At 48.7% G+C, this 24,766-nt stretch overlaps 1 protein-coding gene across 1 annotated transcript in view; it reads right to left on the bottom strand.

Moving 5' to 3' along the window:
- The window catches only part of GALNT10 (polypeptide N-acetylgalactosaminyltransferase 10), a 226,654-nt gene that overhangs the window by 13,909 nt on the left and 187,979 nt on the right, over window positions 1–24,766 (bottom strand). The window contains exons 6-8 of the mRNA XM_068980832.1: window positions 23,243–23,426; window positions 18,476–18,593; window positions 1,303–1,410 (exon numbers count right to left, since the gene is read on the bottom strand). Of these exons, the coding sequence (XP_068836933.1) occupies window positions 1,303–1,410; window positions 18,476–18,593; window positions 23,243–23,426 (410 nt within the window). The remainder of the gene's footprint in view (window positions 1–1,302; window positions 1,411–18,475; window positions 18,594–23,242; window positions 23,427–24,766) is intronic.

Here is a 24,766-nt window from a genome sequence, read left to right as displayed (position 1 = left end):
CTCCTTGTAGTCCAAGGGACTCTCAAGAGTCTTCTCCAACACCACAGTTCAAAAGCATCAATTCTTCAGCGCTCAGCCTTCTTCACAGTCCAACTCTGACATCCATACATGACCACAGGAAAAACCATAGCCTTGACTAGATGGACCTTAGTTGGCAAAGTACTGTCTCTGCTTTTGAATATGCTCTCTAGGTTGGTCATAACTTTTCTCCTAAGGTTTAGTGAAATATTAATAATAGAAAATAAATAAAAATTTCTGGCTATTTCCATTTGTAGATAATGGCCACTAATTAGAGTGATGATGGATAAAAACCATTTTAAGGCAATAAAACAGTTTAACATAGAATTTTTGGCATGAAAATGGAGAGGGGATGAGGAGAGGACACTAACATTTATTAACCACCACTGTGCCCAGACCTTTCAAATACCATCCCATGCATGTGCGTGCTCAGTTGCTTCAGTTGTGTCCTACTCTTTGTGACCTTATGAACTGTGGCCCACCAGGCTCCTCTGTCCATGGGGATTCTCCAAGCAAGAATACTGGAGTGGGTTGCCATGCCCTCCTCCAGGGGATTTTCCCAACCCAGGGATCGAACCCATGTCTTATGTCTCCTGCATTGGCAGGTGGGTTCTTTATCACTAGTGCCACCTGAGAAACTCTAAGTACCATCTCAGTCTTTCTCAAACATGCTGCTCTTCCTATATAAAATTTTATCTAACATGTTTCTTTAAATCACCACTAGTCTAACTTGGCACCAACTTTAGCTTTGTCCTAAGTCACAATGTCTGTGAAATCATGAATTTCCTACACTAATCCACAATAATTTAAACACATGGAAATAAAAATGTTCCTATGTCTACCACCTAAAATCACCTCCCTGGTCACACTTTGGCAAACTGAATTATTTCCTTAATTCTTCTGGCCACGCTAAGAGTTGGAAAAAATGAGCTTCCTTGAAGCAGAGGAGTAAATAGAGCTTAAGAGCAAGCCTCCCAAGGTTACAGAGCTAATAAGTGATTAAGCAGGGCTTTAAGTAAGTTTTTAAATTTTTTCACTTATTTATTTATTTTGGCTGTGCTGTGCGGCTTGTGAGATTTTAGTTACCCAACCAGGGCTTGAAGCTACGCCCTTAGCAGTGAAAGCTTGGAGTCTCAACCGCTGGACCGTGAGGAAATTCCTTGGAGGGTGGGGGTGGCGCACATCCTCACACCTGGGGACCACTAGGTCTAGGGCATGGGGTGCCTCTGATCTGCTGATGGTCACAGGCCAACCTCTCACCCGCTAGGGAAGCTACCAGCTTACCCGGGCCAGGCTGACTCCAGCAGGCACCTTGTAGGGCACGTACTTCCTGTAGATATGGCCCACCCTGGAGCAGGGAATGTCCTCCATGCGACCGCCACACATCCACACCTGCGGGATGAGAAGTGAGAGATTATATTTCCGCCCCCAGTTCACAGCCTCCTCAAAGGCCAGCGTTCCTTCGTGCATCCCTAGAAAGCATCAGCTTGGATTGTGTCCTAAAGCCCCCATTCACAGAACCAGGGATGTAGGAAAACACAGTGATGACAAGAGCAAAAACCACTCAGGGCATCGAGTGCTGACTCCAGGCCAAACACTCTGCAGTGAGCTTCACACGCACAGCTTCACGGAGGCCTCATCAGAAAACCCATAACATTAGGTAGTAATAGAGCTCCATTTTACTGATTAAGAAACTGAGGCTCAGAGAAGCTAAGAAACCTCTCTGAGGTCACAGGGTTAGTGTGTGGTTCAGTTCAGTTCAGTCGCTCAGTCGTGTCCAGCTCTTTGCGACCCCATGAATCGCAGCACGCCAGGCCTCCCTGTCCATCATCAACTCGCGGAGTTCACTCAGACTCACATATGTAGTAGAGCCAGAAATTTAAACCCAGTTTGAGCTGACTCCGAAGAAAGCTGAGAGCCAAAGAATTGATGCTTTTGAATTGTGGTGTTGGAGAAAACTCTTGAGAGTCCCTTGGATGGCAAGGAGATCCAACCAGTCCATCCTAAAGGAAATCCTGAGTATTCACTGGAAGGACTGATGCTGAATCTGAAACTCCAATACTTTGGCTACCTGATGTAAAGAACTGACTCATTGGAAAAGACCCTGATGCTGGGAAAGACTGAAGACAGAAGGGGACGACAGAGGATGAGATGGTTGGATGGCATCACTGACTCAATGGACATGAGTTTAAGTAAACTCCAGGAGTTGGTGACGGACAGGAAGGCCTGGCATGCTGCGATCCACAGGGTCGCAAAGAGTCGGACACGACTGAGTGACTGAACAGAACTGAACTGAGGTGACTCCAGAGTCTGAGCTCTGGATAAGTGTCAGAATTATAAGGGGGCATGGAGGGCTCTATGGGAAGGACTGTGATGATCACTCTGCACTTTGTGCTGGCAGGGACTAGGCTGTGTATTTGCTGACTTTGGCATTGGCTGCTGGAGTTCCCTTTTAGGCCTGTAAACCTCTTGCTGGGTCATCCTGAGCAGTCACCTTTCTCCCTGCCCTGACTCCCCTGCAGGCTGGCTTGCTAAGCTGTGCAGCTGGGCACTGCTGCCTGCAGTGTGGGAGCTGGTGCTGCTCCTGAGTGTCCCTTCATAACCAGCAACACAGAGATCCCCTGAGTAGGAACTTTAGTCTGATGGCAAAATATGAGAATTCTTAACAAGTATAGTTAACCCTCTTAGAGGCCCAGCCTAAACAGACCCCCTTCTGGTGGTCCTGGGTTCAAATCCTGACTCAATCACTATCCAGCTTTGTGACTTGGATGATGGCACCTAACTTCTCTGAGGCTCAGTTTCCTCATCCATAAAGAATGAAATGAGGTAGGCTCAGGGGATGAGGTATTTTGGGTGAGGAGCTTACCACAAGACCTGGCACCTAGTCACAGTGGTGTGAGATACTGCAATGATGGGTTCATCCATTCGGCTAATATTTGAGGAGTGCTTGCTGCATGCCAAACACTGTGCTGGGCACGCACAGCAGTGAGTAAGTTGGCCAAGGCCCCTGCTCTCACGGAGGCAGAGTGTGGTAGCCAGCCTTGGAGATGCCCTCCAGTGACCGCTGTGTCCCAGTATTTGCACCCTTAGGCAGTTCCCTCCCAAAAGAGCCAGATGAGGACTGTGTAACCAACAAGATGCTACAGAAATGATGGCCATGAAGGACACTGTGGCTTCCACCTTGCTCCCTGGGATCACTTGCTTTGGGGCAGCCAGCAGCCACATTGTGAGGACCCTCAAACAGCCCTGTGGAGAGGCATAGGTTGTGAGGAGCTGAGGTCTTCTGCTAAGAGTCCTGACTTGCCCACCACGTGAATAAGCCAGCTCAGAAGTGGATCCTCCAGCCCCAGTCAAGCCTTCAGATGACTGCAGCCCTGGCTGACACAACTGCATGACAGACCCAGGCAGAACTATCTCACTTAGCCACTCCCAAATCCTTGACTCTCCACGACTTTGAGATAATAACTGTCTACTGCTGCTTTGAGATTATTTTTTCCTGTGGCAGTAGGTACCTAATACAGGGGCTTTCAGACGGTGATGTGCACTCTACAGAAGCCAAAGCAAGGTAACTGGACAGACCCATCAGACAGACAGATGGGATATGCTGCATTGCCCCCACCTGTCAGGGAAAGCCTCCCTGGGAAGGAAATAGTCATATCCCATGAGGGGATAGGCACATATGAGGCTGCAATTAGTGGAAATGCTGCTTGGAGAAATGCAATTATATTCTGATCTTAGGGGAGAAAAAAAAATCGAGCAAGTCAATAGAACAGAACATTGGTCTCGAGATAATGGGCTCCTGATGGTAGATTAATGTCAAGGCCAAGCCAAGAAGTTTATTTTCAAAGCAGGAGATATTGATCAGGCGCCAGCATCCAATAACAATAACTCTTCCTTTATACAGAGTGACTGATGTGGAAGCAATGCTTTTGTCTGGCGGATACTGCCCAGGTCACTGGGCTGCCCCAACCTTGTGGGAGGCAGAGTGGCATGGAGCAGGTGGGGCACGCCTTCCCCTGTTCTATTTTGAATGTCTTCTGGGCAGTTGACTAGGCTGACATCCAGCTCTCTTGACTCCATATTAAACTTGCATTAGCTAACAAGGCTGTGTCTCCGGCTTTGCCTGGCAAGGAGCCTTCCTGTTTGCAGATGGATTTCCAGATCCTTCTCTGTGCTGTGACCTCAGGATTCTTTGGCCCTGACTACACTGGCCATCAGCCTGAAGGTTCCTGAGGGTGACCTTGATCTACTGAGAGGTCTGAGGCAGCCAAAATGCCCTCAGATTCCCCGGATGTCCGAAGCCCAGGAGGAGTCCTGGTTTTGGACGATGGCTTCCCTGCCCTAGACCTGACTCACTGACAGCTGAGTCAGAATGCAAACTGCCTTCCGAGAGATGCATACCTGTTCAGTGAAAGCTGCTGCCAACTGCCGAGTTCCCTGGGAGCACCTGAGCGGTCTGAGCAGCTCTGGGTACATCTCACCCCTCAGGACTCCCTCTGGAGCTTGCCTGGTGGTCCAGTGGTTAAGAATCTGCCTTGCAATGCAAGGGACACTGGTCCGATCCCTGGTCCAGGAAGATCTCACGTGCTGCAGAACAGCGAAGACTGCACCACAGCTACTGAGCCAGAGCTCCAGAGCCCGAGAGCCCACACTACTGAGCCCGTGTGCCTCCAGCCTGCGCTCTGCAACAAGAGAAGCCACTTCTGTGGCGTGGCTTCAGTGTCAGCTTCTGCCACCAAGCCAGTCAGAAAAACGACGTCATCTCTTTGAGCTTCACTTTCTCCATTTGGGAAATCGGGCCACAGGATATATGAAAATAAAAAACACGACGGTGTTGGGTGAAAGGGCAAATACTGCATCGTTTCAAGGCGACTGTATTTCTCATCCTTTTGCAAAGACAAATGAGTAGCCCCAGCTTGCCATAATTAGAGCAAGGCCACACGCAGCAATGAAGACCCACCACAGCCAAAAATTAAAATAAATAAATCCTAGAAAAACCAAACAAACCACACTCTGGCCACTCAGAACACACCATACGCAGTGGGCACCACCCCCCTGTGGTTATCTGGCAGGATCCCGAGACTGCAGGGGACTTTCCATCTAGGGACATGTTAAAAGCTAGAGGCATCGACTTATATCCTGACTTGCTCTGAGCAGGGGAGATGGACTCCAGGTTCAGCTCCTGGCCCAGGGCACCTACCTGTGTACCTCCAGGCCCCCCATCTCCCTCCCTTTACAGCAGAGGACAGCAGCCACCCAAGGCCCACAACAACCACAGCGAGGGGGTGGTATGAGCAGGCACTCTTTTCTAATGCCAGCGCTACCAGTGCAGCCACGTGACCTGGGGGATGAGAGTCACTGCTACCTTGCAAGGCTGCCGAGATGGCCTGAGACAAGCTGTGAAGAGCACTCAGCTTGATGCCTGGCCACAGCAAACCTGATGAGTGTTACTCACTTCTCTTTGCGAAAGGATGAGAAATACCACTGCCTTGAAATGATACACCCAACACCATTTTTTTTTTTTTTTTAATATCCTATGGCCCAATTTCCCAGATGGAGAAAGTGAAGCTCAAAGAGATGATGTCGTTTTTCTGACTGACTTGGTGGCAGAACCTGAAACTGACCAGGAGAATGACAGGGCCAGGCGGGTGGGGCATAGTCACCGGGCCTGGCTGCCCGAGGGGTTCTTCTCTCCCCCAGGTAACACAGCGGCAGGAGAGCCCCGCTGGGGGCAGAGGGGAGAGGCTCTGCAGGTCACCCGCATTTGGCCAGGACCCTGTCATATTTGGATGGGGACAAAGATGGGCCGCTGAGATGACATCTTGCAGCCCTTCTCTGCATCAGCCTTCTTGTTTCTTGTCTCCCTTCTTCTCCGTGCCCCCCCTAGCCTCTGCTCCTGTGCCTGCACAGGGAGCCCAGTTCCACCGTAAGGAATTTCTGAACACACTCTGCCAGCTTGTTTCTTGGTGCCGTTTCCTCTGCACCAGTCTCCCTGGAAGCACCATGCCACTAGACAAGTACAAATCTAATTGTAAAAGCTTGCTCCCCATTCATTTTCATTGCTGCTTTGATTTATTTTATTAGCAAACTTCTTTTGTGTGATGACAGGCTTCATTACAGTGTCTATAAAAGACAATTACTCGCTCTTATCTCCTAAACTGAGGAGGAAAGAAATGAGTGGTGATGAGCATCAGGAAGACACAATGGGCCCTGGAGACCACGTGGCAGAGGGGCCGCCCTGCAGAGGGGATCCGCCAGCGAGCGGGGGTGAGAAGAGACCTCTCACTCAAGGGAATGGCTGCCTGGAAACCAATCGGGAATCGATGGGCATCCTACCTGCCCATGGAAGGGAGAAGCCATCAGCCAGCCATCAGCCAGCCTCACTCGGCTGAGGACCCCAGTGAAGTCCAAACCCTATTCACTAGTGCTTGGGAGCTGCTGCATTAATACGCAATTAAAAGAATAATTGTCACCAATTATTCCGCATTATCTGTGAGCTTAGGAAGAACAAAGGGTAGCAGTGATGAGCTCGGTTCTGGCCCTTAAGCAAGTTTTGTGAATCTGAAAGGCTCAGTTTCCTCATCTGCAATATGGGGTGAATTACTGTGCTTCCCTCCTAGGGCTGTGACGAGCCTGGAATGAGATAATTCTGAGGCACACAGGACTCCGAGCAAACTCAATGCTGTCACCTGGGCACATGGCAGCTGGCTCCACTGGTGGGGCACGCCACATATATGCCACACAACTCCCCTCAGGAAAGAAGGAATGACATTGGACCCATGTCTTCCAGAAGTTCATACTATCTTGGACATATTAGGTTGTTCTGAACAACAAGATACTGTTTTAGGAAGTCTTACCAGCAGGAAAGGATCTCACTCATGTTAGTTTTAGATGCTTATAATGGTTACCAGGTTCATTTGGTAAAAGAGGAGGAAAAAAGCCCAACTTTAGTTTTTAAAAATCCATTTAAATTTATTTCTAGGTTAATATATTATTTTACTGGAGTGGGTAACCTTTCCCTTCTCCAGGGGATCTTCCCAACCCAAGGATAGAACCCAGGTCTCCTGCATTGCAGGTGGATTCTTTACCAACTGAGCTATGAGGGAAGCCCAATATTATTTTCTATATCAAAAATATACTTTTAAGCATATGTGGGTCTAAATTAATAAACTGAATACCTGATTGTTTCAGTGATATCCTGAGGTGTTTACAGTCAACTTGGCCAAAAAATGGGGGGTGGCCGCCTTACATTAGAGCTTTTTTTTTTTCTTAATAAATGAATTAAGTTGCAGGATCTGTTAGGTTTTGGCTCACATTTGATACAGAGCCATCTCACAACCACCCAGTGAGGGAGGTACTGCCGTGCCTCTCACATATGAGGAAAGCGAGGCTGGCGAGCTCAAGCACCTTCCCCAGGGCTCCGCAGCTCGTAAGTGGCAGAGCCCAGAGTGGAATCCAGGGTGGGGGCCCCCAGAACTAGGCAGGTTTGAGACTGTACCTTTGATCTTCCTCAGGCCTAGTCCTAACCCTGTCATGGTCTTCCACAAAGACCCCTCTTGGTACTCATATTGTTTGCAGGACAAAGCGGTCACCCTAGGCTTGCAGTCAAGGCCTCTGCCCCCTGTTCCAGTCACCTCTGACCCTTCCACACACCCTGGATGCTGTGGGAGTCAGCTGCAGGGCACTCATGTTTCTCTGTTGGGCACATGTGCTTTTCTTTCCATGAACAATGCAACCCAGTACAAACATTCATTCATTCACACATAGGCTGGTCAGCCTTGCTCTAAAACCCTGCTGGAAGAGATGAAACAGAAACTGGCAGCCAAAGATGGGCCTGATGATATCGAGCCTTGAAAGTGGGGTGAAGGTGTTGGTACCTGTGAGCCACCCTGCCAACCAACGTGGGGTCTTTTCACACCCCAGCCTGAGCCTCCACTCTGTAAGACCTCACCAACTCATTACAGCCATGATTTTCAATCCTGAGTGAGCATCAGAATCACCGGGGGAGCTTGCAAAAACACAGACTGCTGGGCCCCACTCCTACAATGTCTGACTCAGCAAGTCTGTGTGGAGTCTGGGAATTTACATGTCTAACAAGTTCCTGGTCATGCTGGTGCTGCTGGGCTGGCGACCACACTTTGAGAACGAGCTTATGCTGGATTAGAGAGAGCCCTTCTCAGATGGTGGTAATGCCAGTTCACACTATGCCTTTAGACAGTGCTGTGAGTTTGGGGTTGTGTCCTTTCAGTGAGGAAATAAAGGTTCAGCCCAAAGGGCAGGTGAGCTGTCCCAGGTCTCACTGGGAGTTCATTTCAGAGCTGGTCCTGAAGCCAAGGTCTCTGGCCTCTGTCTCAACAGCCTCAAAGCGTCCCCAACTCCTGTCTTCCTGCAACCACAGCCCACACATACTGACCACAATGCTGACATTAACAGCTATCATAATTGATTATTTATAATGCAACAGGAGCTGAGCTAGGCTTTTAACACACTTTGACTAATATTGTGCTCATACCCACCCTATGAAGTAAGGGTCATTCTATTGCCACTTTACAGATGAAGAAATCCAGAGAGGTTAAGTCACTTTCCCAAAGTCACACAGCCACTAGCTGATGGAGCTTGTACCAGAACACAGGTGGAGTGATTCCAAAGCCACTGTACTCTATCCCTGGGCTGTTCTGCCTCCTTTTTTAACCTGAAGGTTTTGATCCAAACAGCTACCACTCACTGACTGCCTTCTTTTTGTCTGTCTCTAGGCCAAACAAATGTTTTATGCCATTTAGTTTTTATAACCTCTGAAGAAGTTATTATTGCCATTTTTAGTGATAAAAGACTGAAGCAGGAAGAGATGGCTGTGTGCTGGTTAAGGAGTGATGTACCACAGGCGACCCTCAAGCCTCCGAGCCTTTTTCCTGGAGGCAGGTGCCCACAGACAGAGACGTTCATGGAATCTCAAATGGCTGCTCAAAGTCAGGGGCAGAATGCCTCCCTGTTCCCGGCAGACAGCTCTTAGAAAGTCAGGGTACACATGGCCAGGAGGCAAACGCTGCAGATAATCCCGCGAAGAAAGGGGCCAGCGCTGGGTTCCCGGCAGCGATGCTGCACCTGGTCTGAGTCAGTCGGGGCTGGACAGGGCGGTGCAAGGGCTGGGAGAGGTGATGGCAGGGTGGCACCAGTGTGGGGGCCCCAAACGCCCTCCCGGGTGGCAACTTAACCCCCTTGGGGTTGGTTCTGACTTCTGGGGCCCTGCTCTAGGCTGCCCCCTCCCTCCCAGTGGAGTGAGATAAGTGCTGAGCCGAGAGTCGGGACATTTGGAGTTCGGCCCTGGCTCTGCCACCTTCCAGCACTCGGGCACCAGGTCACAGCCCCCACCCCTCACCAGTTTCTGCTGTGTGTTCTGCTTTCTTTTCATACACTGTGTTTCACTTAATCCTCCTGATGATGCTGTGAGCTCTATGGAAGCAAGGGAGTTTTCTAAATCTGCACAAGGCAGTCTGGGACTGGCTTGGCCTTTGGTAACTGTATCAGTGTTGGACTAAGCAAACCCCACCGCTGAGGCCTCCTGCCTCTGTTCAGACGTGTGGGTTTCCCTCTGGGAACAAGGCTTTCCTGGTCCCCTCATGTGGCTCTCTGTCACTCCCTTGCTCAGCTGATCCTGCCCCAAGAGGCCCTCAGAAGGCCTCCATCTCACTCTCCCAGAGCAGGGGGCTGCTGCCTTTGCCTCCTGGAGTGGACCCTGTACTCAGGGGGCTCCATCCTTCCCTAGGGGCTCCTCACTGTGACTCCTTTCTCTGTAGGCCTCGCTTGCGGGAAATTCCTCCCTGAACTGGCAAACGGCCCTAACAAAGCACTGGGAGGTAGGTGCGGAGGGGTGGGCTGAGAGGGTTGAAAAAAATAACAGTTTTTCCTTATTGTTAAATCTTAATTTCTCTCCTGATTCTAGAAGTGATCTGTGTGATGATAAACACATTCAATGCTGCAGAAACACATGGGTAGCAAGGGACAGCCTCACTGTGGCCCTTCCACCCCAGATGCCCCAAGGGGATGAGAAACCTTTGAGGCAGCAGAGGTCAGAGGACAGCAGGGCAGAGGCTCGGTCTGAAGTCAGAGGGCAAGGCTGGAAACCCTGCTCCGACCGTGCGATGCTGTGAGTGCTCAGTACGCTTCGGCTGGTGCAGTGCTACTCTTCTCAGTCTTCTGTCTGTCTGCATTTGTCACGTTAGAAAAAAGATAGATTTGCTTATGGCCGCACTGGGTCTTCATTGCTGTGTGCACACTCGCTCTAGCTGTGGCAAGGAGGGGCTTCTCTTCGTGATGTTGTGTAGGCTTCTCATTGCAGTGCATTCTGTTATGAAGCCCAGGCTTTAGGGGTGAGGGCTTAAGCAGGGCGGAGTTGTCCCTCAGCATCTGGGATCTCCCTGGACAGGGAGTGAAGCTGTGTACCCTGCATTGGCAGGCAGATTCTTTACCACTGAGCTGCCAGGGCCCTGCATTAGTCACATTTTGAATATTAAACATGAGACTATATATTATATATATATAATCACAAATTTTCACATCTTTAAAAATTTAATTTTGGGTGCATCTAACTTTTTTTTAATGAGCTGAAGTTGAATGGTTCTATGAAGACCTACAAAACCTTTTAGAACTAACACCCCAAAAAAGATGTCCTTTTCATTAGAGGGGACTAGAACGCAAAAGTAGGAAGTCAAGAAACACCTGGAGTAACAGGCAAATTTGGCCTTGGAGAACGGAATGAAGCAGGGCAAAGGCTAATAGAGTTTTACTAAGAGAACGCACTGGTCATAGCAAACACCCTCTTCCAACAATACAAGAGAAGACTCTACACATGGACATCACCAGACGGTCAACAATGAAATCAGATTGATTATATTCTTTGCAGCCAAAGATGGAGAGGCTCTATACAGTCAGCAAAAACAAGACCGGGAGCTGACTGTGGCTCAGATCATGAACTCCTTACTGCCAAATTCAGACTTAAACTGAAGAAAGTAGGGAAAACCACTAGACCATTCAGGTATGACCTAAATCAAATCTCTTATGATTATACAGTGGAAGTAAGAAATAGATTTAAGGGACTAGATCTGATAGATAGAGTGCCTGATGAACTATGGACTGAGGTTCGTGATACTGTACAGGAGACAGGGATCAAGACCATCCCCATGGAAAAGAAATGCAAAAAAGCAAAATGGCTGTCTGAGGAGGCCTTACAAATAGCTGTGAAAAGAAGAGAAGCGAAAAGCAAAGGAGAAAAGGAAAGATATAAGCATCTGAATGCAGAGTTCCAAAGAACAGCAAGAAGAGATAAGAAAGCCTGCCCCAGCAATCAATGCAAAGAAACAGAGGAAAACAACAGAATGGGAAAGACTAGAGATCTCTTCAAGACAATTAGAGATACCAAGGGAACATTTCATGCAAAGATGGGCTCGATAAAGGACAGAAATGGTATGGACCTAACAGAAGCAGAAGATATTAAGAGGTGGCAAGAATTCACAGAAGAAAAAGAGCTTCACGACCCAGATAATCACGATGGTGTGATCACTCACCTAGAGCCAGACATCCTAGAATGTGAAGTCAAGTGGGCCTTAGAAAGCATCACTACGAACAAAGCTAGTGGAGGTGATGGAATTCCAGGTGAGCTCTTTCAAATCCTGAAAGATGATGCTGTGAAAGTGCTACACTCAATATGCCAGCAAATTGGGAAAACTCAGCAGTGGCCACAGGACTGGGAAAGGTCAGTTTTCATTCTAATCCCAAAGAAAGGCAATGCCAAAGAATGCTCAAACTACTGCACAATTGCACTCATCTCACGTGCGAGTAAAGTAATACTCAAAATTCTCCAAGTCAGGCTTCAGCAATACGCGAACTGTGAACTTCAAGCTGGTTTTAGAAAAGGCAGAGGAACCAGAGATAAAATTGCCAACATCCGCTGGATCATGGAAAAAGCAAGAGAGTTCCAGAAAAACATCTATTTCTGCTTTATTGACTATGCCAAAGCCTTTGACTGTGTGGATCACAATAAACTGTGGAAAATTCTGAAAGAGATGGGAACACCAGACCACCTGATCTGCCTCTTGAGAAACCTATATGCAGGTCAGGAAACAACAGTTAGAACTGGACATGGAACAACAGACTGGTTCCAAATAGGAAAAGGAGTACGTCAAGGCTGTGTATTGTCACCCTGCTTATTTAACTTCTATGCAGAGTACATCATGAGAAATGCTGGGCTGGAAGAAGCACAAGCTGGAATCAAGATTGCAGGAGAAATATCAATAACCTCAGATATGCAGATGATACCACCCGTATGGCAGAAAGTGAAGAGGAACTAAAAAGCCTCTTGATGAGAGTGAAAGAGGAGAGTAAAAAAGTTGGCTTAAAGCTCAACATTCAGAAAACGAAGATCATGGCATCTGGTCCCATCATTTCATGAGAAATAGATGGGGAAACAGTGTCAGACTTTTTTTTTTAGGCTCCAAAATCACTGCAGATGGTGACTGTAGCCATGAGATTAAAAGACGCTTACTCCTTGGAAGGAAAGTTATGACCAACCTAGACAGCATATTCAAAAGCAGAGATGTTACCTTGCCAACAAAGGTCTGTGTAGTCAAGGCTATGGTTTTTCCAGTGGTCATGTATGGATGTGAGAGTTGGACTGTGAGGAAAGCTGAGTGCCGAAGAATTGATGTTTTTGAACTGTGGTGTTTAAGAAGCCTCTTGAGAGTCCCTTGGACTGCAAAGAAGATCCAACCAGTCCATCCTAAAGGAGATCAGTCCCGGGTGTTCATTGGAAGGACTGATGCTGAAGCTGAAACTCTAATACTTTGGCCACCTCATGCCAAGAGCTGACTCATTGGAAAAGACCTTGATGCTGGGAGGGATTGGGGGCAGGAGGAGAAGGGGACGACAGAGGATGAGATGGCTGGCTGGCATCACTGACTCGATGGACATGAGTTTGAGTGAACTCCGGGAGTTGGTGATGGACAGGGAGGCCTGGCATGCTGTGATTCATGTGGTTGCAAAGAGTTGGACGCAACTGAACTGAACTTTTTTTATATAATATTTCACTGCTGGGATGTGCTCTAACCTACATATCCCTTAAGGACTCACACTAAAGGTCATTTTCAGCCTTCCCCTTTGGTAAGTAACACTTCAACAGATAGCTCCTGCCTCGATCTTTGCTGTGTCTCTCTCGGCTAAACTCCTGAGGGTGTAATTTTGGGTCAATGAATGTGCTTGCTTTGAAATGTAACAGATTTTGCCAAATTGCTAAAAAAAGATATGCTCACTTTCATTGCCCCAAAGCCAATGTCTTTCTCATACCAGCTCAGCCACGTGGTCCTGTGGACACTTTCTTTCTCATACCAGCTCAGCCACGTGGTCCTGTGGACACTTCTCTTCTCCAGGAGCTCAGAGTTGAAGACATCCTAACCTCAGCCTCCTGAGGATGCTGTGCAGTCCCCTTCTGGCTCATCCTACCACCACCACCTCTAATCCAAACCACACTCGTGCTTGTGTAAGGCCAAGGGCTTTCTCTGCAGCATCTTATTTGAGCCTATCTTGGGTAGGAAGGAAAACTCTATCGGTATCATGTGGGATGGGAGAGCCAGAGAGGTCAAGCGACTGGCCCTGTCTCCCGGTGGACAGGTGGCAGAGATGAGAAGCCAGTGCCCTGCTTTCTCACCGAGTACCTTTCTCATCACACCACCAGTACCCAAAGATGGAGATGTCAGCCTGGGAAGGGCAAGATGAATAAAGTATATCAGATAGGAATTGATGCCACTAACAGGTATTTAAAACACCTATCATGGGCCAGGAACTAGGGTACAGAGATGAACAAGACTCCCTCCCTGCCTCTAGGGAGCTCAGAGTGTAGTTGGGGAGACACGTCAATCTTTGGGTCATGTCAGTGGGAGGAATTCAGAGACATGCTGGGAGCAACACTGGGGTGGCCCTTAATCATCACAGGGAGCTCAGGTAAGGCTAAGAGGAGGCATAAGATAGGCTGAGCCCAGAAGGATGAGTGTGGGTTGGCCAGACTAAGGAAGGGCGTTTTAGGAAGAATGAACAGTGCATGCCCCTAAAGATGGCAAAGCATGAGAGCCTGGGGCTTGTGAGCATCCCATATGGCTGGGTAAGGTGGACCTCTGTGGTTTGCCCTGTCCCACCTCTATTCTGCACACAGTGCCTAGACTTTTCTTTGGGGAACCAGCTCATCCCACCTGCCTGATTCTGGGATGGGCATGTGACCAATTAGATTGAGACAGCAGCTGACCAATCAGAATACTGCCCAGGGATGAGCAAGGAACCAGAAGGTCAATGAGACCTGACTTGGGGACTTATTATAGGAATGATGAGAAACAGAAACTCTTCCCACTGGGCTGCTGGGTATTTCCACGAGAGAAAGCTTGCCCGAGAGGGAAGCCAACTCAGATAAAAGCAGAGCTGAGGAACTAAGGGAGATGGAGCCTAGATGAGATGGGTTAGTCTCTGGATCCAGCTGGACCTGGAGGATCTACCCTGGAATTTCAGTTGTGTGGGCCAATCAATTCTGACCTTTTTTTGCTTAAGCCAGATTGACCAGGATATTGGTTATCTGTTACTAAGAGTCCAGACTAATGCACTGGGGAGGAGGGTGGAAAGAAAGCAAGGAATGGTCAGCCGCTCGTGGAGGTGGCTGCAGGCCAGGCTACAGGGTTAAAGAATGATCTGACCATCAGAACTGGGAAGAGTATAACTGCCAGGCAGAAGAACTCTCATGATGACTGTGCCTTTTAGAAAAAAAAGGTGTTGACTAAGAGAGAAAAGAAGAAGAAGGAAAGAGTCAATGACTCTTCCAGAAATTTCAGAGCCTTCGGAACATCTTTTCTAGGATTTTCCCATCAGGATAGATGGCCTGGTCTGAAATTGGAGCCAAATTATTAATCCATCAGCCCTGATGGCATGTATCAATTTATCTTAATTTCTGAAAATACACTCATGCCTTTCAGACCAGTCTCTCTTCTATGTCACCAAGAAGAAAAGGGGGCCAGCAGAGATTAATCAGAGGCCATTTGGCCCTTCGTAAATGCCCTGCTCTAGCTGAAACTGAACAGCCGGCATTTCAGGCAGACCACTGGACCCCCATGTGCCCTCAGTGCTGTGGGCAAGCCTGCCTGGGAGGCAGCGTGCTGGCAGAGGGGCTGCTGCCAGCTCCACAGCCTGAGAGAGAAAGCCGAGGGAGAAGGGTCCCTCCCAGACCTGGGGGACTCCTAATCACACAGTCTCATTTCCTCTCCGGAGTGGATCAACTGGAAACAGGAGCCAGCCTCCCTCCCCCTCCTGGATGAGAGACTTCATTACCCATTACTGAGTCTTTTGTAAATAAACTGTGGGGGGAGAATGCCATTTGTTCTGCCATAATTCCCTGATGAGCTTCATCAGATGGGTCTTTGAAAGGCACAGAATGAGATCACTTTGGGTTCAGAAATTCCTTTGTGCTCCTTTCTCTACCATCACCACTCTCCATAGACTTTCCGAAGGGGGTCAGGCAATCCTTTTGGTTCTTGGGATACAACAAACAAAGATTATTACACTGTTGAAGTTCATATTCTGAGAACTCAGAACTCTGATGTGTCCATTTATGGGAACAAACTTCATAAGTTAGGTTTGTTTAACTGGTAAACTGAGGAACTGTGAAGTTAAAATTCTTCTGATACCTTATGTGTGATTCTACTGTACCTGTAAGGATGTGGCATCTGGAAAACCAAATTGCATCAGCTAGAGACGCTTCAGTCATGTCCAACTCTGTGCGACCCCATAGACGGCAGCCCACCAGGCTCCCAGTGGGCTGCTGTCTATGGGGTCGCACAGAGTCAGACATGCTGAAGCGACTTAGCAGCAGCAGCAGCAGAGATACTATAAATGACATACATGCTGTCACCCACCAAACCTGCACCCATGGCAGACATCACTAATCAATCACCACTTCTTTTCTGAATGTAGCCTCACAATATATATTCACACAGTAAGGGGCAGCCTCTACTGATGGATCAGAGTTGGTTGGGAGAGCAAAACTATTTTTGACTTAGGCTGTTTACTAATTCAATTCACTGAGAGGCTGTAGAGTCGCCTAGTAAATTAACCCCAAGAGGGGGTTAACTGCCCCCAGGAGGAGGCAAAAACTGAGAAGGAAGTAAGAGATTGCAGAGAAACCTCCCAGGCTAATTTTCCTCTCAAGTGCTCTCATGTCCCTGCAGAGGCCTGTACAACACAGCAGGTCAGAGCACGGACCCTGCAGTCAGGCAGGCCTGGGTTCATGTCCTGGTTCTGTTAGTTCTAACTGTGTGGGACCTTGGTCTGTACTCCACTTGCCTCCCTGTGAAATGGGTATAATAATGATACCACCCTCCTAGGGCTGTTGTAAGGATTAAATAAGAAAACACGTGTGAAGGGTTCTGCACAGGGTCCTGCCAGCTCTGATACAGGCTGCACCTGAGTTGCTGCACGCCACAGTGGATGGATGCTTTTTGACAGCTGGCATCACTCTGACTGGCTGGTGCCATCATGATTGCTAAATATTTTTAATGTTACCCCTGGATTTTAATGTTAGTTTTATTTAAAGTGCTGGTTCCCTTATGGGAAATAACTTCAGAAATCTGAAGGTAAAATGGAAAAAGACTGTTTTTCAAACCAAAATAATGTTTCAGGAGAACTCCAGGTTATTTTCTTGCTCAGTTCAGTTCAGTCACTCAGTTGTGTCCGACTCTTTGCAACCCCATGGACTGCAGCGTGCCAGGCTTTCCTGTCCATCACCAACTCCCGCAGCTTACTCAAACTCATGTCCATTGAGTCGGTGATGCCATCCAACCATCTCATCCTCTCTCATCCCCTTTTCTTCCTGCCTTCAATCTTTCCTAGCATCAGAGTCTTTTCCAATAAGTCAGTTCTTCGCATCAGGTGGCCAAAGAATTAATGTCCCCCAGTTCTGAACTGAGTGGCAGTGACAATGACAATAATGAAAATAATTTTTCATTATTTATTATTTCATTATTTTAGGATATTTATTGAGAAGCACCTAACAAGAATGGTCTTATTTAATCCTCTCAACAACCCTGTGAAGAATAGAGGGTCACTATACCCATTTTATGGCAGTAGAAACTGAGGTTCAGATGGATAAAGTCTCTTTGTCCAAGATCACACAGTTGGTACAAAGCAGCAGAGCTACAATCTGACCCAGGCAATTTGACCCCAGCACCAAAGCCTTAATTGTTGTGTGTGTGACAATGGTCCTTTGCCTAGGAAGTAGATGCTAGACTCGGTGGACATCAGGGTTGTGCATTCACAGGACTCAGCCCAGTGATGCTGCTGGCCATTCCTCACGGGCTGGGGATATATGTTACCAAGGGTTCCAGGGGTGTTAGAACCAGGCCCTAGCCGACCACAGGGGCACAAGACAAGATAGTCTTCCCTACAGATGGACAAAGCCTTCATTCTTCACTTCTGATCAATACAAAAATCCAACAAAAAGGGGCAGAAGTTGGCCTCAGAAGTTTGGGTACTTAACTAGTAAGCATTGTCTCCTTTACTACCAATATCAGAGATTCTACAGCCCATGGATTGGTCTAATAGGTTATAGAAAACATTTATTCTCCAACTCTTTAATAATTTCTGCTGCTGCTGCTGCTGCTAAGTCGCTTCTGTCGTGTCCGACTCTGTGTGACCCCATAGACAGCAGCCCACCAGGCTCTCCAGTCCCTGGGATTCTCCAGGCAGGAACACTGGAGTGGGTTGCCATTTCCTTCTCCAATGCATGAAACGTGAAAGTGAAGTCCTTTAATAATTTCTATCAGTTATTAATTGGTGGCTGTGTCCCCAGGTTGGGTGCTAACCATTTTCTAGATATTATCTCATTTGATCTTCACAAAAGTTCTGTAAGGAAGGTAGTCTTATTATTCTCTTAGATGAGGAAAGGAAGCTCAGAGAGGTAATCTAACTTGCCCAAAGTCACACTGCTACTGAGTAGTGATGTTGGGACTGGAGCCCAGGCTTTTCTGACGCCACAGCTCGAGCTCTTAGCCCCTGGTTTCTGTATAGCAAACTCCAGCAGGGAGAGGCACAAAGGGAAAACTTGAGACAGGCGGCCAGAAACCACTAAGCACAAGCTGGCCTCCGTGAGGCCGGGGGATCGTTCTCAGAGCAGAGCTTCCCACTAGCCTATGTGTCCTGCTCGACTGTCTCGCGCTCTCTTTCCCTCTGCTGGTGTGCTGGGCATCTCAATGGGAGACACACCATCTCTTCCATGAAGTGAGGCCTGTCCTATTCCAACACTATCATCTAAGAAGGGATGATGCAAACATTGAGCAGATGGGCTGCAGAACCTGAGGCCTCCACAGTCTCCCCAGGCTTAGACACTGCTAGGCAGGCAACCTGCCAGGACCGGGGGTTTTTCCTGGGGCTGGCTTACCTTGAAGGAGATCTCGTACTGCTCCCCTCCCCAGATCTCCAAGCCTGGGTCATACCCGCCTAGCTCCCAGAACCACTTCCGATCCACGGCGAATAGTCCACCGGCCATCACGGGAGACCTGTGGGAAGATGGTGGTGTGAAGAGTGGATGTCCTGGCGGTGTGTATCCTGCTCTTGGATGCTGCTGTTGCCCCAGGGATGCCGTTTCTCACTGCTCCATCAACATAGCCCTCGCGTCCAGCAGGGAATCCAAAGCCCTTCTGAGTGCAGCCCCTGGCTTTCTTCCTTCTTCATAAATGCTATGTTTTAACCAGTGGACCCCAGATTCTTTCACATGGTTAACCCCTAAGAATACTTGTGGAATGGAATCATAGGGTTTTCCCTCTGTGGGCCTTGTAGCTCCATCATATTTCTATATATCTCCATGTCTCTCTCTATCTCCAGTTCTCCCACTGGTTAAATGGTCTGGATTAGGTCTTTCTAAGCCTGTCTAGGCTATAGAATGCCTTAGAGAGATGAAAACACAGCTTCCTGGGGCTGACCCCAGACCTATACAACAATTTCTGGGGGATGGAGCTTAGGTTCTGTGTTTTTGAATGAGGTGATTTGATGATTCTTACTTTCCAAGCCCAGCATAGGCATGCTTTTCTGCTGAGAGTTTACAAAAGAAGCCACAGTCCTTGTTCTTACAGTTAAACTCGGATAAGATTCCTCTACTCATTCATTCACTCATTAGTTTATTCATTGAGTGCCAGCTGAGGAGCAGATGCTGGAAGAATCTGGAGGTAAATCAGGGTCAGGCTGAATCTGCAGGGGATGTCAGTGTAGCAGGGTGGTCACCTCAGGATGGGAGGGTGCAGAAGCCAGGCTGGGTGTAACAAGGGCCTCTGGGAGGTGCAACCAGCACTACAGGAAAGGAGGGCGCCTCTGCCTACATATTTTGGGGGTGAGGAGAGAGGCTGGAGCAAGAGTCAAGGAAGAGTGCTCAGAGGGGTGGCATTTGAAGTGGGTATGGACAAAGTGGAGCTGGGGGAGAGAAAGGAGGAAAAACCATGAATCCAGGAACTGAGATGGTCAGTCATGGGGTGTGGCCTCCCCCAGTTCCCCTGGGAGGGGCCACCAGCATTTACTGCATGAAAACCTCTCTGAGTGGTTGTGCTCATGTCTGGCTCCAACTTCAAACCCTCAAAAAAAAAAAAAAAAAAAAGAAAACTGGGTTTCCCAGATGGCACAGTGGTAAAGAATCTGCCCGCCAATATAGAAGACATGGGTTCAATCCCTGGGTCAAGAAGATTCCCTGGAGAAGGAAATGGCAATCACTCCAGTACTCTTGTCTGGGAAATCCCATGGATGGAGGAGGCTGGCAGGCTACAGTCAATCGGCTCACAAAGAGTCAGACATGACTGAGCGACCTGGCATGCACGCACATAAAGAAAAACCATTCCAAGAGCAGCCTCCACAACCCTCCTGGCCTTGGGAACCGCACGCTCAGGGAAGTGGACTGATTAGGAAAGCACTGAAGTGCCCCACCCGCCTCGCCAGGCTTCCTGCAGCGGACCGGCCTGGACAGCACAGGAGGGGACCCTCAGGAGGGATTCCCCAGATCCTTCTAGGGCTTGGATCTGCCCACTGCTGCGCTGAACTAATTTATTACTAAAATGAATTTATACCTCACGTTGACCTCATGAGGCCCTGTTATCATTACCCCATTTTATGCACACAGAAACCAGAGTACTGACAGGTGACGTGCTCAAGGCTCCACAGCTACCAAGCAGCACCTCTGGGATCTGAGCTTTCAATCTGTGCTGCAGCCACACCCCATGTGGCTACAATACACTGCTTCCTCTTGGGAAAGAATAATCCAGAAGTAGGCGATGAGTGAATAGGACTTGGGATCAGAAACAAGGAAACTCACTCCAACTTCAGCTCTCCCTAACCTGTGGCAGGACCTGGGACAGAGAGTGTAACCCCACAACCCTGTGCTGCCCAGTATGGGGGCCACACATGGCTACTGACACTCGAAGTGTGGCCAGTCTGAACTGGGAGGTGCTGGCAGTGTGAGATACACACTGGAGTTCCCAGACTTAATATGAAGAAAAAGAACAGAAAAGATCTCATTAATAATTTCAAAGTGTTGGTCACAAGTTAAAATGAGAACATTTTAAATATACTGGGCTAAATAAAATGGAGTAGTAAAATGAATTTTATCTGCTTCTCCTTACCTTTTTTAAATGTGGCTTTGAGGACACTGAGAAGCACATACGTGAGCTGCACTTTCTCTCTCCAGGGCAGCACTGACTTAACCTCTCTGAGCCCATTTCCCCATCTACACAAGGACGTACAGCTACTCTCCCTAGCTCACACTGCTGCTATAGTTTTGAAACTATTCAGTCCTGTAGGAAAGTAAGGTGTTATCAGTGTCAGCTTTCTTCTGTCTTATGAAGGTTGTGGGGTTTGGGTTTTTCTGGCTGGAGCCGTAATGCCTGGATGGGCAGAGAGTGGTTTTGACTCAGTGCTTCATGGAAAATCAAACCTAAGACTGCACAAAAATATCATTTTGGGTGGATGCCAGCAGCAGGGGCCATGGAAAAGGCAGGATATTAGCTGTGAGGCATTTTGGATGCTCAAGGGCTTCGCCTCCAGAGGGAGGCCTCTTCTCCAGCCTGGTCTGTTTCAACAATATTCTCCAGCCTGGCTGTATTCAACAGTAATAATTACAACAGTCCTGAGCGTCCAGTGGGTGCCACTCACCTCATCAACACTATCTCCAGCTCTCACAAAGCCCTATTACTAGCCCTCTTTTCACAAGGAGAAATTTGAAATTCAGAAATGCTCTATACTCTGCTCAAGGGTGTGTAGTTTGTATGTGGATGAGCTGCCACCGAAGCCAGTGTCTTTCAAATATCATGACATGGCACTGTGCCTGTGGCGTGCCCACCTGCTGGGCACTGTAGGGAAGAGTGCAGAAAATGACCAGGATTTCTTTGTGGCCTACAGAAGAGAGACTTATGGAAGGAACCGGAGGGTACAAAAGATGGAGTGTCCCTTGGGAAGCATCTGGGCCAGTGGTGCTCAACTCTGTCCACGTGTCAGCATCACCCAGTAGCGGATGGCTGGATCCCCACCCAGAGACTCTGGTGTTACTGGACTCGGGACAGCCCGGGTGGTGGTGGTTCTTCTTCTCCTTCTTCCTCTTTCTCGTCTTCTCCCTCCTCACACTTCTTTCTCCTCCTTTTTATAATTTGGATTTTTTAAAGATTTATTTATTTTATTTTTGTCTTCAGTGTTTCCCAGCATCCGGGAGTTCTCTAGAGCAGCCTCTGGGAGCTGGAAAGGGCATGGGAATGGGTCCCTTCCTGGAGCATCTCAAGGAAACGCGGCACAGCCGATGCTGTGATTTAGTCCAGGAGGACCCTTTCAGTCTTCTGACCACCAGAACTTGAAGAGAATGAATCTGTGCTGTTTTGATGAACCAGTAAGCTGTGGTAAGTTACTACTGCAGTGATAATTAGGAAACTGATCAGGAAACTAACCCAGCAGGAAAGGCTGGACTTGGGCTTCATGCCCAGGCACCTTCCCACACCTCTGGCAGGAGAGCTGGAGGGGCTCATGTGACAGCTGGGATGGTGAGCTGACTGACTCCCTCAGTCAGAAAGACCCTTCTAGAGCTCGGGGGACCAGGGAGGGACTGGACTCTGTTTCAGGCTTAGCCACTAGCACACGGTGTGCCCAGGGAAGCTCCTCCCTGCCCTGGGGCCCGAGTCTCCTCTTCTGCAAGGGCTTGGAGCCCATGACCTGTTGGTTCCCTCCAGTGCTCACATTCCAGGATGTGATGCGTCCAGTCCTGTGCTCCCAGTCTTCCAATGGGGGACAAACTGTTACTTCCCTGATACTTCCAAGAGGCTGTAACTGATGGATGGGAAAGTTGGCTCCAGAGGCAGCCAGACCTGCATGGCATTAAGCCTTTGCCCCTTCACAGCCGTGGGACCTGGACAGCCCTGGTGTCGCCATGTGGAAAACACGGATGATACTTTTTACTACACATGGCTGTTGGGGTTAAAAGGATCAGTGTGTAGTGTGCTCCGCACTGCACCTGGCACTGAGAAAATGTGTGGTAAATGGTGGTGACTTGTGGTGCTGGAGAAGACTCTCGAGAGCCCCTTGGACTGCAAGAGATCAAACCAGTCAACCCTAAAGGAAATCAACCCTGAACCTTCATTGGAAGGACGGATGCTGGAGCTGAAACTCCAATATTTTGGCCACCTGATGCGAAGAGTCAATTCATTGGAATAGACTCTGATGCTGGGAAAGATTGAGGGCAGAAGGAGAAGGGGGTGAAAGAAGATAAGATGGTGATCCAACATGGCATCACCGACTCAATAGATATGAGTTTGAACAAACTCCGGGAGATGGTGAATGACAGGGAAGCCTGGTATGCTGCAGTCCACGGGGTTGCAGAGAGTCAGACACAGCTTAGCGACTGAACACCACCACTGACAATGACAGCGGGGACGATGACGACCACAACTGGGCGCTAGGCTTGCCACCCCTGCTGCCAGTCTTGGGGTAGGCAAAGAAGTGACCAGCTTGGTGGTCCATGAGCCAAAGCTCTGTGACAAGCTGGGAGGGATTGTGCTTCTGGCTGGGGAGGTCTGCACCACCTCCCTACACTGGACTTTTGGGGGAGGTGGTGATCCTGAGTTCTGCATGCATTAGGAGGGGTCCCTGGGGTCAGCCACTGGGACTGGCCTGGGTAACTCATACTTACTCAAATGGGTCGCTGGGGTCAGCTTTCTGCAGTTCTGGAGGGATGGGGATCCGCTTATAGTACATCTCCCAGTCAAAGGCACCCCGCATGGCATCCCCTGCCTGCGTCTCGTACCGGAAGTCATCATGGTCAATCACATCGATCATTGGGCACACGATGGTCTTGCGGTTCCGAGCGATGCGGTCTGAAGAAGCCAAGAGATGCCTGTTAGGGAGGCTAGATGGGAAAGCAGCTACGTGCATGATCCTGCTCTGCAACTTGTTCACATTTCTAACATGTTTCCTGGGTGATTTCTCTGAATACTTGAGTTTGAGACTCCACGAGGAAGAAAGAGTGCAAGCTTTAGGTAAGATGGACCAGGGCTCCCAGCCCATCCTGCCATCCACGATGGGTTCTTGGGTCAGCAACATAAATAACATTCCGAGCCTCAGTGTGCTCCTCTGTGAAATGGGGAGAAGAGGCTCTGGTCGCAGGAGTACTGGATACAGTAACGTTTGACGATATTTAGCACAGGTGCCCATAATGCTCAGCACTGTTACGGAAAGAGATTAATTTCTTTCTGGGAAGGACCCTGTTCTGGCCCTGCCAGGCTCCCCATTCTGATTCCTAACTTGACTTGTGGCCCAGCATCCAGGCACCCCAGCACTTACCCCTCATGGCAGACTGCCTGTACCTGAAGCTCCCCAACACCTCCTGGCTGCCATCAGAGAACAAATGGTCCTTGCGAGAGAGGCCAGTTCACCTTTCCCAACAGTCAGAACTACTGATGAGTTAGAGAACTATCCCATGAGCTCCTCAGGGCAAGCAAGGCATGGTGGACCTCGGCCATGCAGGAATTCTGCCTGCAAGGTGATCCAAGGTGGCAAATGGGGGTCTTAACCTCAAAATGGCTCTAAGTCCCTTTCAAGCCAGAAAGACGCAGGCTCTATAAAACTCACTGTTTGCCCTCTAGTGAGCCTTCTGCCAAGAAGCCCTGACTACAGCCAGCGACTGGGGCAGATGATCTGCTATGAGGCACAAGTGGGCTGTGCTGGGCTGCCTTGCTGCTTAGGCCAGGGATCAAGTTCAAGGCTTGGAATGGGGAGTTTGGTAGGGCCAGGGTAGACTGGCAGCTGCCTAGGGCCCAGGCTTCATTCATTGAGTTATACAGTAGACTTTTCTTCCAGGAGGAAAAGTGGAAGTTTTGTCTTTTTCTAAACAGCAATACACAATCCATAGGTGGGTCATGAAATTGTATGTGTGTGTATTTGTAATGAAGAAAAAAGAACACTGAATCACTGAATATCAGGACGTATTCTAGGTGATGACGGAAAGCACAGTTTTGGAAATATTTCAGTCATATTGCATCAATGCGTGCATTGGTGTAATGGACTGACAGATCCCCAGTGTATTTCTAACTGTGGCACATGGTCATAAAAGTGAAAAATGGTGCTTTTGACACTGTGTCCTCATGAACAGATCTGGAACCAACAGTGTCAGAAGCACTCAGGGTATGTTTAAGTGTTCTCCCCCAACCTCCCAGGG

Source organism: Capricornis sumatraensis, chromosome 9, assembly GCF_032405125.1.
Source record: "Capricornis sumatraensis isolate serow.1 chromosome 9, serow.2, whole genome shotgun sequence".
In the NCBI taxonomy this organism is placed as follows: Eukaryota; Metazoa; Chordata; class Mammalia; order Artiodactyla; family Bovidae; genus Capricornis; species Capricornis sumatraensis.
Note: the sequence above shows the minus strand (reverse complement) of the source record. Positions and strands in the feature narration are given on the sequence as shown.